This window comes from Mchenga conophoros, linkage group LG15, assembly GCF_057382185.1.
Source record: "Mchenga conophoros isolate Kocher_MC1m ecotype Shallow Benthic linkage group LG15, M_conophoros_male_GT1.1, whole genome shotgun sequence".
Classification (NCBI taxonomy): Eukaryota; Metazoa; Chordata; class Actinopteri; order Cichliformes; family Cichlidae; genus Mchenga; species Mchenga conophoros.
In genome coordinates, this window is record NC_140540.1 from 28,172,153 (window position 1) to 28,191,641 (window position 19,489).

General features: G+C 43.4%; 1 protein-coding gene across 1 annotated transcript; it reads left to right on the top strand.

The window, feature by feature from the left end:
- Positions 1-10,952: 10,952 nt before the first annotated feature.
- Positions 10,953-13,295, top strand: LOC146558585 (uncharacterized). Its single transcript, XM_085246120.1, has 5 exons — positions 10,953-11,125; positions 11,780-11,870; positions 11,948-12,082; positions 12,239-12,315; positions 12,497-13,295. The coding sequence occupies exons 2-5, from the start codon at positions 11,789-11,791 to the stop codon at positions 12,671-12,673; spliced, it is 471 nt and encodes a 156-aa protein (XP_085102246.1). The 5' UTR covers positions 10,953-11,125; positions 11,780-11,788; the 3' UTR covers positions 12,674-13,295.
- The last annotated feature ends 6,194 nt before the right edge of the window (positions 13,296-19,489 follow it).

Here is a 19,489-nt window from a genome sequence, read left to right on the forward strand (position 1 = left end):
GAAGGGTCCATTTCTTTCATGTCGCTAGCCAGCATGCTAGCCGCATGTGGCTTGCCCGAGTCACTCAGTCCTTTCTGAGCATTTCAACATGCTGCCACCGCCATCTTGCTCGCCCCTCCGTGGAATTCATCCAATCAGACAGGAAGATGGGTTTGCTTTCTTCTGCTGCTGCTGTTTATCCACATTGCTGCTGCTTTGCTGGGACTTTTTGTGCTCAGGACTTGCTGCTGTCTCTTTATCATGTTATTGCTTTGGAGCTGCATTCCTTATCTTCAGGGAGGAGTGAGCTCGCTTGTGAGGTTGAGAAACACATGGCACTGTAAATAAGTTAGCCAGAAACTTGGCCTGCATGTTTCCAATGATGTTAAAGTATAACTTTCTTCCGACTGCTGCATGTGGAAAATTGATTCAGGTCTGCTTTTCACCTGAAAGTGACAAACTAAGACATGTTCATTATTATCATCACTGCTTAATCAACACACATCTCTCTCTCTGTTTTTGTGAACAATCCTTTCTTAAAAGCAAAAAATAAAATCGTGGTTGTTTTTGGCTGATCAACACAAAACCTTTTCCCTATGATTTATTTTTCATCTACAATATAAATTCTTCCTCTTTTTCATCTGCATAAATAAATCACATGGCTGATGATACCATGGTGATCCATAAATATAATCACCAGTTTATTCAATTATTTTTAACCCAACAAAACAAATAAGATAAGATAAGATAAGATAAGATAACCTTTATTAGTCCCACACGTGGGAAATTTGTTTTGTCACAGCAGGAAGTGGACAGTGCAAAAGTTATGAGGCAAAAATTAGAATACAATAAGAATAAATACAGTACACAACTGTACAGAATAGAATAAAATACTATATACAGTAGAATACAATAAAATAAATATACAATAAGATAAAAATAGAATACAAATACAAATACTATATACAACTGAGTAAAAATACAACGATGACAGAAAGGATTATTGCACTTAGTATTATTGCATATGTATGGATGTGTGTGCTTGATCAGTTAAAGTCTTTATTATGGAGTCTGACAGCAGTGGGGAGGAAAGACCTGCGAAATCTCTCCGTCCCACACCGTGGGTGCCGCAGTCTCCCACTGAAGGAGCTGCTCAGTGCTGTCACAGTCTGCTGCATGGGGTGGGAGATGTTGTCCAACAGGGATGACAGCTTAGCCGCCGTTCTCCTGTCACTCACCACCTCCACTGGGTCCAGAGGGCATCCTAGAACAGAGCTGGCCCTTCGGATCACCCTGTTCAGTCTCTTCCTGTCCCCAGCAGAGATGCTGCCGCCCCAGCAGACCACACCATAAAAGACAGCAGAAGCCACAACAGAGTCATAGAAGGTCTTCAGGAGTGGGCCCTCCACTCCAAACGACCTGAGTCTCCGCAGCAGGTACAGCCTGCTCTGCCCTTTCCTGTAGAGGGCGTCTGAGTTATGAGTCCAGTCCAGTCTATTGTTCAGATGAACACCAAGGTACCTGTAGCTGTCCACAGCCTCAATGTCCATACCTTGGATGTTCAGTGGTTGCAGTGGAGAATGCTTGTGCCTGCGGAAGTCTACCACCAGTTCCTTGGTTTTACTGGCGTTGATCTGGAGGTAGTTCAGCTGGCACCAGTCCACAAAGTCTTGGGTCAGACCTCTGTACTCCTTGTCGTCCCCATCAGTGATGAGGCCGACTATTGCAGAGTCATCAGAGAACTTCTGCAGGAAGCACTGGGTGGAATTGTGGGAGAAGTCTGCAGTGTAGATGGTGAAGAGGAACGGAGCCAGAACCGTTCCCTGTGGGGCCCCCGTACTGCAGACGACCCTGTCCGACACACAGCCCTGAGTCCTCACATACTGTGGTCGGTCGGTGAGGTAGTCCAGGATCCAGGTAGTGAGGTGATGGTCCACTCCAGAGTTCACCAGCTTGTCCTTTAGAACCGAGGGAAGAATGGTGTTGAAGGCACCATAAAGGCAAACAAACAAGGCAAATAAAGGCAAATAAACAAAAACATGATGCTGATGCTACACACACACGAGTCAAGGTGCAGGAAAACTGCTCACGGGAACGCTGCACACTCCAGTTATCACAGTTATCAGAGCTCTGTTCCCCTCTCTTTGAGTAGTTCTCAGACAGCTCTTGATCTGATAATGTGTAGCTTGCTCATCAGCTCAGAAGAAAAAGAAAAAAAAAAAAAAACGCAACGCAACATCACACAGTAGTTGCATGCTCTGCCCACAGCGGCAAAGTCTTACACTTTCATATTCAATACAGCTTCTCCATCATGTACTATTAGATGTTTCATACAGGGTTCAGCATATTAGTTGTCTTCACAGGTGTGCTGTATATCTCAACAATGGCTCATAATAAGTCTTTCACACAGGTCAAGTGCCTATATGCACTTCATTAGTTTAAATATTTATCTATATCACTTCACCTCATATGTCATTTTACAAAATTTGAGCAACCACAAGCTTAATGTAGATTACTTTTAACAACTATCCACCTCAATTAAATCTATGGTCTGGCACACAGGCTGTTGTCGATCAGGGCAAGCTAAAGAGTTAACATTTTGTGTCAGCAAGGGGTGGGGGGAAAGCCATCCACCAGAGCATATCTCAAGTGCTACTGATGTGGGCTGGCCCTGTCCACACACTCCTGGCTGCTTAGGAAACCATGATAACAACAGCAGTCGGTGTCACAGACCACGTGTTCTACTCCGTACACACTCACACAACAACAACAACAACAAATATCCTCACTCACAACCAACAAAAATTAGGCCTATTGTCTCAACGCAGTCTCACACAGTGACCGCATGCTCTGCCGCACACAGTGGCAAAGACTTACAACGCAGTCTCACACAGTGACCGCGTGCTCCTCCGCACACAGTGGCAAAGACTAACAACGCAGTCTCACACAGTGACCGCGTGCTCTGCCGCACACAGTGGCAAAGACTTAAACTTACTTGGCGTTGCTTAGCGTGTAATATCAGCATCGAATCCCGCCGATCGCCATTCATCGAGGAGAAAAGACAGACAGCGAATCCACAGGAACTTCCTGGCTGACGTCAGTCTTTCAGCGTGTCCCTCCTCCCCTCGGTGAATGCGATTCCAGGGCTCCGGCTCTCGAAGGACCAATTTATGATAGGTTTGTAGCTTGAACCCATCCGCTGGAACGTTGAAGGCAATATAATTACACTGCAAAGCAAGACACAAGTAGGCAAGCTTCTTCATGTTTCTCGTGCACGGGAGAGAACCGGACAGGCACCGTTCCTTCGCTTGACCCCAGTTGCTCTCGTCCGTTCTCCCGTACCACTGTTCTTTTATTGAGGTTACATGAATATGCATAAGTTCATTAACATATGACGTCTACATACACACAAAGAGTACCTTGCCTGTGTGTGTGTGTGTGTGTGTGTGTGTGTGTGTGTGTGTGTGTGTGTGGACTGCTGATCAAAGGGTCAAACATCCTTGGTCAGGAAGAGGGTAGCCTCCCCCTCACCCTGGATGGTTCATCCTAGATAACACGGTGAGGAAGTCCTGCAGTTCATCTAAACAAAGAGCACTTAGACTAGAACAGACGCAACTACGTTAATCCTACCATAAAACAATAAGACACGGTATGACCTCTCATGCTCCCAAAGTGCTGTCTAATACACACAAAGTTTGCAGACTATCAAGGATCAAAACCTCTACCAATCTACAACTAATCACAAAACTCTAAGCATATATAAGTAAATATTTCTAAGCATAAATGACAATCAACAATACAAATCTAACACATTTCACCTCTCATCCTAGAAGCTTCTTCAGCTCTAACACCAAATGGTGGAGAATCCCAGGTATTTAAACCCTTGTGGGAGTTGTCCCTCAATAGGGTTAGAACCAACACAGACAAATCATGTCTAAGTGACTCCAGTTTGTTCATGTAAATGGGGAGTCCTCTTTCAACACGTTCTCATCCCAAAGTGTAACATATTACGCCATGTGACAAATTGTCGGTATGTTACACTTCTGGCTACCCAAAACGTCTCTATGTTATGTGTACGGAAATGTCAGGAAACACGAGTACCGTTTGGAATTAATCTACACATGTACATTTCGTTTTACTTTCTCATCATTAATCACTTTGGAAAACACTATCTAATACGATTAAGACTGTGTTTATGTCATGATAGCTGTGTGGCAGGCAGGATGAGGACCCAAAATGCAAACTCACGGACTCAGGGGATAAACTCAAAATCACAGCTTTAATGCTGGAAGGCAGATCACAAGAAATACAAAACCTAAACCGGGAACAATAACTAACACTTGCAGAGAGACACAGGGAAATCCACGCAGCTAAGAGGGAGACTACAACACAGAACTGAGGGAGACGCAGACGCGGAACAGAAAACAAAAAGGAAAGCACAGCTCAGTTCAGGGGGCCGGCTGTGCACAAGGCAACGGCGACGACGTGGAAACAGTTCAGGGGGCCGGCCGTGCGCAAGGCAACGGCGACGACGTGGAAACAGTCCAGGGGGCCGGCCGTGCGCAAGGCAACGGCGGCGACGAAGGAGACGACGGAGCAGTTCAGGAGGCCGGCCGCGCGGAAGGCAGCGGCGGCGGCGGCGAAGGGGACTGAGCAGTTCAGGAGGCCAGCCGCGCGGAAGGCAGCGGCGGCGGCGAAGGAGATGACGGAGCAGTTCAGGAGGCCGGCCGCGCGGAAGGCAGCGGCGGCTCTCCAGTGTTAGGCGTGCTGGCCATGGCCCGGTGGCCACAGGACCAGACGAGGCAGGACCAGACGAGGCACAAGCTGAAGCTGGACCAGGAGGAGCAGAAGCCAAAGTCGAAGCTGGGCCAGACGAGGACGAAGACTCTGAGGCTGGGCCAGACGAGGACGAAGACTCTGAGGCTGGGCCAGGCGAAGATGAGGCTGAAGCCGGAGTCGAAGCTGGACCAGGCGACGGTGAAGCAGGAGCTGAGACTGAGGCCGGACCAGGCGAAGCACAGGCTGGAGCTGGACCAGGTGTGGCAGAGGCGGAGGCTGGACCAGACGGCGACGTGGACGGAGACACGGAGGCCGCAGCTAGCGTGGATGAAGACACGTCCACTGCAAACGAGGACGAGGCTGCTGGGGGAGCAGCTGGTGGCTGAACGGGCCCCTCGGAGAGGTTCCCCTGAACCCCCAGCGGAGACGAGGAGCGGCTGGAGAGGTTCCCCTGAACCCCCAGCGGAGATGAGGAGGTGCTGGCCGGGCTGAGCAGAGCCGCCAGCGGAGACGAGGTGCTGGAGAGGTTCCCTTGAACCCTCAGCGGAGATGAGGAGCTGCTGGAGGGGTCCTCCTGAACCACCAGCGGAGACGAGGTGCTGGAGAGGTTCTCCTGAACCCCCAGCGGGAACAGAAGCAGAGCCAGCAGGTGCAGAGATTTCTGCCTGAGGGGACGCTAACTGTAGCTGCACAGGGCACGCAGTCGGCTTGGGATGCAACCGCTGGGGCTGTGCAGGACAAACAGTCCGTCCAAGCTTTGTTAGCACAACGCTGTCCTCAACTGGCTGAGTGAGCTCACAAGAGCCTCCAGCAGAGGATGGCGGTGACTGAACGAGTTGCTGAACTACTAACTGAGCTAGTAACAGAGTTAATGACTGAGCTGATAATGGAGCTGATAACTGTGCTAGAGACTGAACTGGTGACAAAATAAGAAACTGTGCTAATAACTGAGCTACTGACTGCGTTATGGACAGAAATGCCAGTTGTAGTGGTAGTTGCGCTTGTGGTTGAGCAGGTGTCTGACTCTTAGCTGCTCTCCTTCTGGGAACAGGAACAGGTGCTAGGCCTGGCCGAACACTAGTCATCCCCACCCGAGTAACAGATACGGGTGCAGGGACGAGCTGGGCTCTGGCTGCCTTTACCCTGGGGGCCGGTGTAGGTGCAGGAGCTAGCTGGACCTCTGTCGCTCCCACCCGAGTAACTGAGACGGGTGCAGTAGTCGGCAGGGTCACGGCTGACCTCACCCGGGGAACCGGAACAGGCACAGGCGACGGCTGGGTGTCCATCAACCCCACCTGAGGAGCAGGTACGGGTGCCGGGATGAACGGAGCCTCTGCCAGGCTGGGGATAGAAGCAGGGACCGGCTGGACCTCAGCCACCCTCTCCCGAGGAACTGATATGGGAGCAAGGGAAAGCTGGGCCCGCGCTGCCCTGGTTACAGGAACTGGAGTTTGAGAGCAGAGTTCAGGAGCAGCAACAGACACTGGGAAAACCAAGTTATTGACGCCAAACTCAGTTTTAGGAGATCTAGGTTTAAAGCAAGCAGGTCCTAGGAAATCCACTGCTATAACACTCTCCAGGTTAGCGCTAGCAGTCCTGGAGGAGGTTAGCTCAGGGACAGTCACCGAAGCAGTTTCAAAACAGACAACATCAACAACTGTCTCTTGAGGAACGGTGTGCTGTCTAACACAGGTCAGAGAAGGAAGAACGCCAGAGACAGTTCTTTTCAGAATCGAGGCTGGAAGGACAAACACAGGTTGAGAAACAAAGTCAATTTTCATATAGTCCATAGGTGAACCAACTCGGCAGGCTGACTCAGATCGAACTGGATGGGGAGCCACACAGTCCAGGGACGAAGTAACACCCACAACAGTTTTCACAGCAACAGGTTCAGAGGAGTAGCGAACAGGATCAAGCATGCGTTGCCGTGGGTCACAAAACTTGACCTGATCAAGCAACTCTTTAACGCTTAACCCTAGTCTTTCAGTTAGCTTAGCAAAGGAAGCGACCATCTTGTTACCGCTCACTCGAGAAACTGAATGATTAAACACTGGTTGTGGACCTGACTGGGCACCACTGGACATGTCAAAAGACAGAACGGGTTGGCACATGAAACAGTTACTAGAAGGAGCATCAGTTACAGAACACTCAGTCTCAGATGGTTTGGCTGATGATGGTGGTGGTGTGTGGCTGAGTTCAGACTGGAAAACCCCAGAGTGTACAGGCTGGTTAAAACAGTTCTGTGGGGCTACAATGCTGGTAGCAGTGTGTGGGTGAGTCTGGTGTAGGATAGCTGTCTAAACAGGGAACTGAATACAAAAATACAAGAGAACTAAGAATACTGGGCCAACACGGCCCAGGACCATGACAGTTTAAGGTTAGAGATAAGGCTATGGTAAGGAATAAGATTTACGGTTGGGGCTGGAATACACGGCTGGAATGTGTATTACCACCGGGAGCATCATTCTATTCCCTGAAGTCACTAAATTAGCCCGATTCCATCCACAATCCGGCGCATATCATAGGTACATGCAAGGGTACCTTTTGCTTTCCTATGGGACACCTCGGGACGTGACAAATCATGGGTATGTTATGCATCGGGAATGAGAACGGTCTGCCTCTTCACACAAGAAGGTTAATAATGGAGTTCTACAAGGTTCTGTGCTAGGTCCAATCCAACATTATATATTATTACAACATATACCCTAAACCCATATACATTCATTGCTATGTACTGTAGATGACACCCAACTTTATCTATCCATGAAGCCAGATAACACACATAAATTGGTTAATACCATATACCGTTATTACCGGTAGTTCCCAACTTTAAGAAGGGGGACCAAAGTGTATGATCCAACTATAGGGCAATCACGCTCCTCAGCCTCCCTCGGAAAATATATGGCAGGGTGCTGTAATAGAGACTTGGTCTGTTAGTTGAACCCAGATACAGGAAAAGCAATGCAGTTTTTGTCCTGGTCATGGAACGCTGGACCAGGTCTATTCTCTGAAGAATATTTTAGGATACATGGGTGTTTGCCCAACTAGTCTACATCTGTGTTATGGAAGCATTTCACTGCTTTCTTTATAGTGGAAGTGATCCAATCAAAAATGATCTCTAAACCTTATATATATTTTAGTTAACTGAAACAACTTTAGATTTAATCTACGATAATCTTAGGGTATTTAGTTTACTAAAACTAAAAGAATTTAGGTTCCCAAATTATGACTGAAACTAAACTAGATTCGAGGTTCGACTAGCGGACAAACGCTCCTTTCCAGCACCCTGGCATAGACTTTCCCAGGGAGGCTGAGGAGTATGATCCCCCTGTAGTTGGAACACACCCTCCGGTCCCCTTTCTTAAAGATGGGGACCACCACCCCGGTCTGCCAGTCCAGGGGTACTGCCCCTGATCTCCACGCAACATTGCAGAGGCGTGTCAACCAGGACAGCCCTACAACGTCCAGAGCCTTCAGGAACTCGGGGCGGACCTCATCAACACCAGGGGCTCTGCCACCAAGGAGTTGTTTAACTGCCTCAGTGACCTCGCCCCCGGAAATTGGTGGGTCATTCCCCTCATCCCCAGACTCTGCTTCCTCCTCGGAAGACGTGTCAGTGGGATTAAGGAGGTCCTCAAAGTATTCCTTCCACCGCCTGACAATTTTCTCAGTCGACGTCAGCAGCGCTCCGCTAGCACTATACACAGTGCAGGTAGAGCACCGCTTTCCCCTCCTGAGACGCCTGACGGTTTGCCAGAATCTCTTCGAGGCAGTCCAAAATTCTTTTTCCATGGCCTCTCCAAACGAGGCTTTTCTTGTACAGTACTCAATCCAGGCAGTGCACAGGTTGGTCAGTCTGATCTTACAGTCTTGGGTGACTGCACTATCTACCAGTAGCTGGTGTTTTGCCCCTCTAGTGTTCCTGGCAATTCTTTTCTGTGCCCTGGACATGTATTGAGCCTTGCGCCTGTTCATTCTGGCCACTATGATGCCTGCCAGGAGCTTCCCTATGGTACTGAGGCAGGTTATTGTCTAGCGGTTGCATGGTACTGGTCTCTTCAGTAGCTCTGAACCATTTCAGGGCCTGGTGATGTCCTCCTCTTCATGTTTGATATCCTTTCTTTCTTAGTCTGCCACTATAATGGTTACTGGATCCTGTTAAGGGAAGCTGCTGTGGTCTGCTCTTAGATCCACTACCCACTGAGCATTGTTGTTATGGTTTGCTGTATTTCTTCGGCATCCATTTCTTTATCAGTTCCAGTCTGGTTTTAGAGCTCGGCATAGCACAGAAACCGCCCTTCTGAGAGTTTTTAATGATTTGCTTTTAACTGTTGACTCTGGTTGTGCTGCTGTCTTAGTAACCCTGGACCTGACAGCAGCCTTCGACACTGTTGATCACAACATACTGCTATCCCGCCTTCAACATTGTGTCGGTTTAAAGGGCACTGTCTTAAAGTTTTTCCAGTCCTATTTGAATAATAGGAGTTTTTCTGTTCACCTTGGTGAACTGTCATCTCCCAGAGCTCCTTTAACCTGTGGCGTACCTCAGGGGTCCATACTAGGCCCCCTGTTGTTTATTCTGTACTTGCTCCCTCTGGGCGATGTGCTCCGTAAACATAATGTGTCCTTCCACATCTTTGCCGATGATATTCAGATCTACCTCCCTCTGAGGTTGAACTGCAATGTTTCTTTGCAGCCGCTACTCTCCTGCTTGTCTGACATTAAGACTTGGATGACTCTTAACTTCTTACACCTTAATGAAAGCAAAACTGAAGTCATTGTGTTTGGGCTTCCTAAAGATCCCAACTTCTCTCTTGACTTTTTGGGACCCCTAACCTCCGATTGCACTTCTTCCATTAAGAGTCTTGGTGTTATTTTTGACAATGCTTTTAAACTTGATAAACAAATCAGCTCTGTAGTTAAGGGATCTTTTTATCATTTGCGGATTTTAGCCAAAGTCAAGTCTTACCTTTGCAGGAACGATCTAGAAAGAGTGGTCCATGCTTTTATTACTTCACGGCTAGACTACTGCAATTCCCTCTATGCTGGCCTAGATCGTTCCTGTCTACATCGCCTTCAACTGGTGCAGAACGCTGCCGCTCGCCTGTTGACCGGTTCAAAAAAAAGAGACCACATCACTCCGGTTCTCTGCTCTCTCCACTGGCTCCCAGTTGCCTTTAGGATTGATTTTAAAATCTTATTGCTGGCTTTTAAGGTTTTAAATGGCACTGCACCTTCTTACCTTCTTACCTGTCAGAACTCCTTAGAACTTATCGCCCCAGGAGATCTTTGAGGTCAGCCGACCTGATGCTTTTAGATGTTCCCAGGTATAAATTAAAGACAAAGGGAGAGAGGGCGTTTGCTGTGGCTGCACCCAGACTGTGGAACAGTTTACCTCCTCACGTCAGACTCTCCAAAAGCCTAGAAACTTTTAAAACCGCTCTTAAAACTCACCTCTTTTCATTGGCTTTTAGAAAGGTTTAATTTATTTGTTTTATATATTTTTATTTTATTTTTATCAGCGAGGTGTTATTACGAAATTGTGTTCTATTGTATTTTTATCTGTATTTACTGTACAGCACTTTGGTCAGCCTTGGTTGTTTTTAAATGTGCTCTATAAATAAACTTGACTTGACTATCACACCTTTTTGCATTTCTTATAGTTAACTTCAATTCAATTCAATTCACTTCAATTCACTTCAGTTCAATTCAATTCAGTTTTATTTATACAGTGCTAAATTGCAACAAAGGCCAACTCTATGTGCTTTATATTTAAAGGTAGACCCTACAATAATACATAAAGAGAAAAACCCAACAATCATATGACCCCCTATGATCAAGCACTTGGAGAGGAAAAACTTCCTTTTAACAGGAGAACCCTGTCCAGGGAGGAGCGGCCATCTGCCACGACTGATTGGGGTGAGACAAGAGAGACAAAGAAAAAGACATGCTGTGGAAGAGAGCCAGAGATTAATAACAAGTATGATTCAGTGCAGCGAGGTCTATTGACACAAAGTGAGTGAAGAAGAAACACCCAGTGCATCATGGGAATCCCCCAGCAGCCTACACCCATTGCATCATAACTAAGGGAGGATTCAGGGTCATCTGATCCAGCAACTACACAGCAAATCACTGGAGTTAAATATTCTGGAGTTAGGCATAAAAGTGCGCAAGAGTTACATTCCGAGAGTTTATTTTTCACCTTATACTACAGTCAGTGTTGGGGAGTACTCTAAAGCGGTGTAATATTTAGGTGTTCATTCACTGGGTGCTAAGGAGTCTAATTCAACACATTGCTGGTGTTGTTTGTCTGTCGACCGTTACAGCGCCTATCTGTGTTTCTTTCTTGGACTCCGACATGTAGGAGGTAAAAATACTTTATTTACTTTGGAATTTTCTGTGAGTGTAGTGATGTTATTTATATATATATATTCAGTTACATGGATGCACAAGTAAAATATAAAGTTAACTAACTAGCACTACATGTGTTTTCTGTATGTTATGCTGATTTGGAGATAGCAGCTAGGCTAATGCTAGTCAAAAGTTAGCTAACTTACTTATCTTACTGTATTTTAAGATACACATTTCACGTTGTCAATGAAAACGTTTATTTCTATTTCTTAATTTTAACACCAACGTTTAATTTAACGTTAGCTAACTACAGTAATATTCTGTTTAGACTCATGGTAATGGCCGTATTTAACCAAAGAGAGGTGCAGCCTGCACTGATGAGATGTTGAGGTACCATTAACATCAGTTAGTTAGTCCTGCTGCACACTGAGACATGCACACAACCCTGTCTCCAGAACTGTAAAGACAAGGACACAGCAAACATGCAGTCACATTGTCTGCTAAACCAGCCTAGCTAAATAGATTTTAAGCAATATTTAGTGTGGACAGGCTAACTCAATGTAAGACAGTGTTCGTTGATTAAGTTATACACAGTTTACATAGAGTTACCATAAACAACCTCTTCTTCTTGTGTTGTGTTTCATAGTAGTAAAGGTATTTTTTTCCGTAGGTGGCCAAGATGTTGATAAAAGTAAAACACAGAGAGACAAAGAAATATGCAAAATTGGAAGAAGTCAGCTTCACAGATTTTGTGAGAGCAGGTAAGTTATGGTTTGTACTAAGTCATTAAAGAAGAAATGATAATGTTGTTATTAACTAAGTGATGATTTTACTTCAGTGCAGCAGAAGTTTCTCATACCAGAAAATGCAGCACTGAAAGTCACGGATGAGCAGGGTATAGAGGTGGATGAGGATATCTTTCCTGAACTTGCAGCAGTCAAAGAGGTGTGTTTTGTCATCTATACAGCTGAAGGTAAGTAAATATATGCTCTGATAGATTTTGAAGGATTTGATTTGTACAGTTACTCTTAAATAAACATTTTTAATTTGTCTAATATCCTGTGGTAACAATCACAAAATGCTGTTTTCATGGCTCAACAGTAAGTTGGATTTATCACATGCATTTCAGACATCCTGGAAACACAATCATCCAAGAAGCTGCGTGACTGCTCAGACCTAACACACTATGTGACACTCACACCTTGTGATATGTAAATTGTATATTACCATAATAAAATACAAAATAACCATCTGTTTTCCTGGGAGAAAGTATAATTTAATCAAACCGTGCAATTTACTGGCCCTGTGTGCATAAATGGTATCTTTGTTGTGTTGTGTTTTTGATTGTATATACCTTGTATTCTAATATTTTTATTTGTCACCCTCAGATTTGACTGTCCTGAAGCAACATGTGGAAGAGCCCTCCTCTCCAAGTCTAACAGATACATTGTCTGTCTCAACCACCAGCAGTCAGAGCAGTGACACAAGTGATGCCGGACTTCAAATGGTTCAGCCTCTATTGGACAGCATACATGAAAGAAATGTAGATACAGTACTTAATTGACTTATACTTGACTCTTTAGTTGCCATTACTTGAAAAAGCTTAAACACGAAGATAAAACAGATTAGAGAAAAATAATTTAATATAGTATTTCATGTAGTTTGCTCTGCAACTGTAGTGTGTAATAAGACTTGCTCTCTCTCTCTCGCTCTCTCTCTGTTTTTGTTATGCATGTTAACCATGAAACGTGTTTCCATGATCAGTGTCCTGCTTTTCAGTTAAATGAAACCATTTTTAAGAAGATACTGGTCCTAGAAAGGGAGAAAGTAAGACATTTCAAATGTTTTGATGCCCAAATGTCATATGGGTGTGATTCACAATTTTATGTTCTGTGAGAGAGTTGCATTACTTAATTTGTTGGCTTGATGGAGACTTTACAGAGTCTTCCTCACGTTAACACTGCATTACAAGAAGTGCTTATTCTGTAGTCATTTTTTTCCTTTAATTCTGTTTTTTTTTTCTTTTCGCCCAATGTTAGGCCTTTCTGACCTCAACTGTTTAGCTGCCAATAATGGTGGATATTATGCTATTACAGTACTGTTACACAGAATGTATGTTAATCCATGCAGCATTCATATTTGAATATGTTATTTTTGATAAATAAAATCCATACATTCATAATAATCACTATTGTGTTTTTGTAGTAATTTGCACCAAAAACCTAAAACTTTTTTCAATTGATGAGTAACACTACAAAAGAGTTAATATCAAACTTAACTCTAGTTATGAGTTAAATTTTACTCTATATGGTAGTAGAAATTTCACTCCGTGAGAGTTTAGTTTTAACTCCTATAAAGAGTTGAAAAATCAACTCCCGGAAAAGAGTTACTCTAACTCTGCACTAGAGTTCATTCGATGGTCACGCATGTACACTCAAATGTAGTTAATCTGAACTCCCTGAGAGTTTATTCCAAGGACCAGAATTTGCTGTGTATATGCTTTTGGAAAAAGGAAAATTTGAAGCCTAATCTTAAACGTAGAGATAGTATCTGTCTCCTTAATCCAAACTGGAAGCTGGTTCCACAGAAGAGGGGCCTGAAAAATGAAGGCTCTGCCTCCTATTCTGCTTTTAAATACTCTAGGAACAAGCCTGCAGTGCGAGAGTGAAGTGCTCTAATGGGGTGATATGGTACTATAAGATAAGATGGGGCCTGATTATTCAAGACCTTGAATGTGAGGGCAGGATTCTGGATTTAACAGGGAGCCAATGAAGAGAAGCCAATATAGGAGAAATCTGCTCTCTCTCTCACCAGTCCCTGTCAGTACTCTTGCTCCGGCATTTTGGATTAACTGAAGGCTTTTCAGCGAGTTTTTAGGACATCCTGATAATAATGAATTACAGTCCAGCCTGGAAGTAATAAATGCATGAACTAGTTTTTCAGCGTCTCTCTGAGACAGGATAATACTAATTTTAGAGATAAAGCAGTCCTACATATTTGTTTAATGCGTGTATTGAAGGACACATCCTGGTCAAAAATGGCTCCAAGGTTCCTCACAGTGTTACTGGAGGCCAAGGTAATGCCATCCAGAGTAAGAATCTGGTTAGATGCCATATTTCTAAGATTTTTAGGGCTGGGTGCAATACCCTCAGTTTTATTTGAATTTAGAAGCAGAAAATTAGAGGCCATCCAGATCTTTCTGTCTTTAAGACATTCCTTAATATCTATAATTATAAATAGCCATAATTAAGAAACTTCATTTATTCAACTTCAGAGTCTCACACTTGAACATCTAAACAAGAAAGGTCATAGTTCCATGTTCTTTACAACTTTGATGTCTTATGATAAAGGTCTGCCATGGTTGGAGGCATGGAGATTGGTCATTTAAAAAAACTTACAAGAAGCTGAATGGAATATGGTTTGTTTAAAGTTTCAAACACAGTCAGTGAATATGAGAATGACGCTATTACAACACAAGTAGTTAATGTGAACTTATGTCACCCCTGACTAGTTGGTCTCCTGATATCCCAGACACATCTCTCATCCCTGATGAAGACTTTTTAGTTGATACGTGTATGTAATTTTTGCTTGTTGTATTACTCCAACAATTTCATAATTTACAATATTTTTTTTATCAAAGATTTTGATCATTCTAATTAACAGAGTGACTCCAAAATCTTTCTCCTTTCATTGACATACTGGAAATGTTTAGAAGAAATAGGCACTCCGTTTTGTTGTCTATTGGCCTCCTCAAAACTGAAGAAATGCTGGAAGACTGTTGTTAGACTATATCTGATATTGTTGGTATGTAGCTATCCTGTGAAGCAAAAATGTGTGCTCTTGTATATACCAATACAATACAACTCGAGTAAACTCTAATTGACTGTGGATTCCTGTAGGCCAGGGGGATGATAGTCTTATCATGGAGAAAAATGCAGGTGCCTTCAGTTCATGTATGAATGAAATAAATGGCCACTGATATTACAATGGAGAAACTGACTTACTATAGTCAAAGGAAAATAGCAGAATTTGAAGACATATGGAATGGAAACCCTTACTTGAGTATCTGAAGTCCCCAAATGCATATTATAATATGGTCTTCTGCACTGTTAAAATAAGAAGGGACGTTTAGCTAGCAAAGAGCTATTAAAAAGGTGAGCGTGGTCACTTCCATTTAGGAGATGCCTTTTGAGTTTAAAGTTGCTAGATAATAATGTAGATTATCTACATGATAATCTACATTATCATGTAGATGCTAAATTCAGGTAATTATTCTATCTGAACTGAGCACTAAGTCAGACAAAAAGTCTGAGAAATCAGAGTAAGGGTCAGGAGGATGATAGACAAATACAAACTAAGCTTTTGTGTTTTATTGTTAGGGTGTACGAGTCTTTTGGTTGAATAATAAGCTTTCTGCACCCTCCTTTATCTTTATTTTCCTTAATGGTTATGGCTCCTTGGTTACTAAAGGAGTTTCTAATTTGGACACTGCCATTCTTGTTCATAGCCTTGTTACTTCTCGGATTGACTACTGCAATTCACTTCTTTTTGGTCTTAATCAAAAATCCATCCATAAGCTTCAACGTGTCCAGAACTCTGCTGCCCGTATTATCACCAGGACCCCTTCTATTCACCACATCACCCCTGTCCTGTAGCAGCTTCATTGGCTTCCAGTCAAATATCGCAGCAATTTTAAAATACTTTTGTATACATTTAAGGCTAGTCATCATCTCTCCCCTCCATATCGCTCTGATTTGGTTCATCAGGGTGTCTTAGATCCTCTTCTTCCATTTCTCTCTCTGTCCCCTTCCCCCATCTTGCCACCATGGGGAGCAGGGCTTTCAACTTCTCTGCTCCTTGACTTTGGAATTCTACACTCAAAACTCAAAATTCTCAAAACTCAAAATGAACTCAAAATTCAAAATTCAAAATAGCTTATAATCTTTTCTATTCTGCTACTTTAATCTCTTTTCTGTTTTATGATTCTGTAAATTGCCTGTTTTTATGCTTGTTTTCTATTTTTCTGCTGTGTACAGTGTCTTTGAGTGTTCTGAAAGTCAAATAAAATTTATATTTAATTTCCTAAGTATTTAGAAAATAAAGAACAGTTTCCAGAGTTCATTTAAAACATCCCTCTGCACTCTCAGTGCAAAGTTTGTTAATCCTTGTTAATCCTCAGTTTGGTTGAAATCTTGATACCATCCTTCTTTCTGTGTTCTGGCTTCAGTACCTCCTCATCCTCTGATGCAGCTTTGCAGACTGAAGATCCGATGCTTGGTTGGAGTCCAACGACTCAAACTGCTTCACACTCTGCCACTTCCTGTCAGACTTATTCGCTTCCTGCAATACGACGTCAAGTGTTCACTCACCCTAGGAGTGTGAAATTAATGTATTAGTGTCATGAAGATGTTGCTTTTTGCCTCACTAAATCATCATGGTAACTGGTACTTAACAGATCATCTGGTTTGGAGCAGGTTACGTTCAGAGTTTGAGTTCATGTGGTAATGCAGAAAATATATAAATGTTCTTCAACCTAATTTGAATCTGCTCCTGAGTCTCTTTCGCACTGCTGGAAACACAGAACGCACAGCAAGAATAGGTGTTCAACCAATCACATTCATTTACTCTGATCTCCTGCCGGGCAGGACATTTTTCCATGGATCCAGATTAAAGTCTCAAAGCTCTAATGTGCAGCCATCAGCTTAGAAATAAATAGCAGTAATGATCACACTCAGACAGAAAATCATTAACTGCAGTTCAAATCTTTATTTTACAGCTCTATGCCACAAATAAGAGCTTAACCAGTTTCTGATTTATTTATTTATTTTTTAGATCTTTATGCTCATTATGGATTTTATCGTCATTATTATCTGATAACATCTCTGTTGGGAGAAGTTGGAATTCAAATGGTCGTTTTGTGCAGGAGAAGAGTCAAATGACCTGCAAAATGTCCCTTGTAATGTGAATGTGTTGAGAACCTCTGACTGGGGTTTTAAGTTTGATTGAAACAGCTAACACAGCCTGGATATGTTGAACTTTACTGCTAGTCATACCCATCTACCAGGTGACTTACCTGGTACATCTGAGACTGTTTAGGACACAGAAATGTGACACTTTCTATTTTTTAAAGACACAAGCATCCTTTGTTAAGCTCCTCTGTATGTGCTGACTCTTAGTGTGTTGAGTTTACTGTGTGCTGCTCTGGAAGATATTCACCTTTGACCATATTCAAAGTTTGAAATCAGAAAGAGTTCAAATAAACTTTTCTTTTTCAACAGTTGTCACAGAATGGTTTCTATTAGAGGGAAACCCCCAACTATCTGATGATATGCTATAAACAGTACTTGGTGACAGTGGAAAGGAAAAACTCCCTTTTAACATAAAAAACCTCAGACTGCCTCAAACTGGTTGGAGGTGAAGAGAAGAGAAAGGGTCATGGAAGGACATCAGAGGACAGCAGAGGTCAGACTGAGCCAGGATTGGTAAACAGCATTCGCGCTGTTTTTTTTTTGGTTTTTTTTGGGGCCTGTCCCGTTTGGCTCTTTTGCCATCAGAATTGTTGTCTAAAGGCAAAGAAAGATGCCCAACGGATTTACTTTACCAAACTGACCATCCCAGCCTTGCCGTAATGGTCCATTTGATTCACCTTTTATTGTTTATTTTATTTTCACTTACTGAATACGGGACAGACTTGACTGGGGGAAAGAAGGGGAGAAAGAAAGAGGGAAAGAGAAACAGCTGAGAAGAGGGACGGGGGAGAAGGGCAAAAGACAAAAACCAACAGAACGGGCAGAGAAAAAAAAATGCATATATCAATCACCTGGATCACCTGCTGAGAAAGAAAAAAGAAAGCAAGCAGAAGAGAACAAAAGTAATAGAATAAACAACATCACAATGATATATGGGAATATGACAGTAAATACTAAATGTTAAACATTATTGTGCAGCACATAAGATCAACAGAACACAGTGTGCTTTGAGGTAGGAGCCAAAAAGGGTGTAGTTTGTGGGTGTGATCACCCGTGTGTACACCTGTGAGCATGGACGCGCTTGTTTTTTGTTTTTTTAAAAGGTTCCTTCATGTAATAATCTGCTAGAGGGTGTGGGGGGGCCACAGCCCCGTCCTCCAGGGCGTGAAGCAGGTGTGGAGGAGATCAAAACTCCAGACATCCAGAGGCCCCCAGAACACAAGAGACCAAGGAAGACCAACAGAGGGGCAGCTGCGCCACTGTCCCGGAAAGAGCTGAGGAGAGTCCCAGATGAGGGCTCACTCAGCAGCCGCGGAGCAGAAGCCAGGGGGAGTTGCAGTGACGCGCCTGTGAGCTCCGCCGGCAGCCAGCTGCGCCTGAGTGACCGAGCCCCAGGCCGACATTCGCGCTGTTAATGTCTGAACGCTTACACGTTGTCTTTGGCCTGATCTTACTTTCCTCAGTAGTAGTAATACGATGGCACCTGTCCAATATGGCGGCCAACCAAACCGGTTTGACAACCGGTTTGACCAGTTTCGTGTGTGTGTGCGCATGCATGTTCAGGTGTGGAAATACCACAGGGGATCAGAGGGGTTATATGAGTTTGTGTTTTTAACGGGGTTTTAATTTAATCAAACCATAGGGTTTTTAATTAAACTATTTTTATCACTTAGGTGTATCGCAACATTCAGTTATGCATGTGTTCTTAAAAGCAATTCTTTGTTTCTTGTTTCATTCTTGGCGGAGTGGAAGCTGTTTTGGTTTCTTTCCAGGGTTGATGCGATCATTTTATTTAAAAGTCGGGATTTCGGAATGTTGAACTAAGAGTGAGACAAAGCCAGCTAGTTTTTTAACACAGTAAATGTCACAAATAGCATTCAGTCCTTTAGAAAATAAATGCTATAAGCAGCCAGTATCGCTCTTTTCAAACTAATCGTCTTTTAAATACACTCATTTTGTGATTCCGGTGTCAACACCTTGCACCGATGCAAGCATTTTATTTATTTAAAAACGGATCAAACGGGCCATTTCTTCTGTAAGGGGTTTCATGGTTTCAGAGTAGTTTTTAACACAACAGATAGTCGCAAATAACATTCAGCAAACGCTACAGTGATACTTCTAAAACGCTGCACACAATGTCGTCTTTTCCCCCAAAGCAACCAGTATCGCTCGTTTCAAACTAATCGTCTTTTAAATACACTCATTTTGTTGACAAAGCCAGCCAGCTAGTTTTTAACACAGTAAATGTTACAAATAGCATTCAGTCCTTTAGAAAATAAATGCTATAAGCAGCCAGTATCGCTCTTTTCAAACTAATCGTCTTTTAAATACACTCATTTTGTGATTCCGGTGTCAACACCTTGCACCGATGCAAGCATTTTATTTATTTAAAAACGGATCAAACGGGCATT

What these genes read in the sequence shown, in the direction of transcription:
- LOC146558585 (XM_085246120.1), top strand. Translation starts at nt 11,789, where the DNA reads ATGTTGATAAAAGTAAAACACAGAGAGACAAAGAAATATGCAAAATTG. An exon ending in CACAGATTTTGTGAGAGCAG is followed by an intron (nt 11,871 to 11,947) that starts GTAAGTTATGGT and finishes ATTTTACTTCAG; the next exon opens with TGCAGCAGAAGTTTCTCATA. An exon ending in TGTCATCTATACAGCTGAAG is followed by an intron (nt 12,083 to 12,238) that starts GTAAGTAAATAT and finishes CATGCATTTCAG; the next exon opens with ACATCCTGGAAACACAATCA.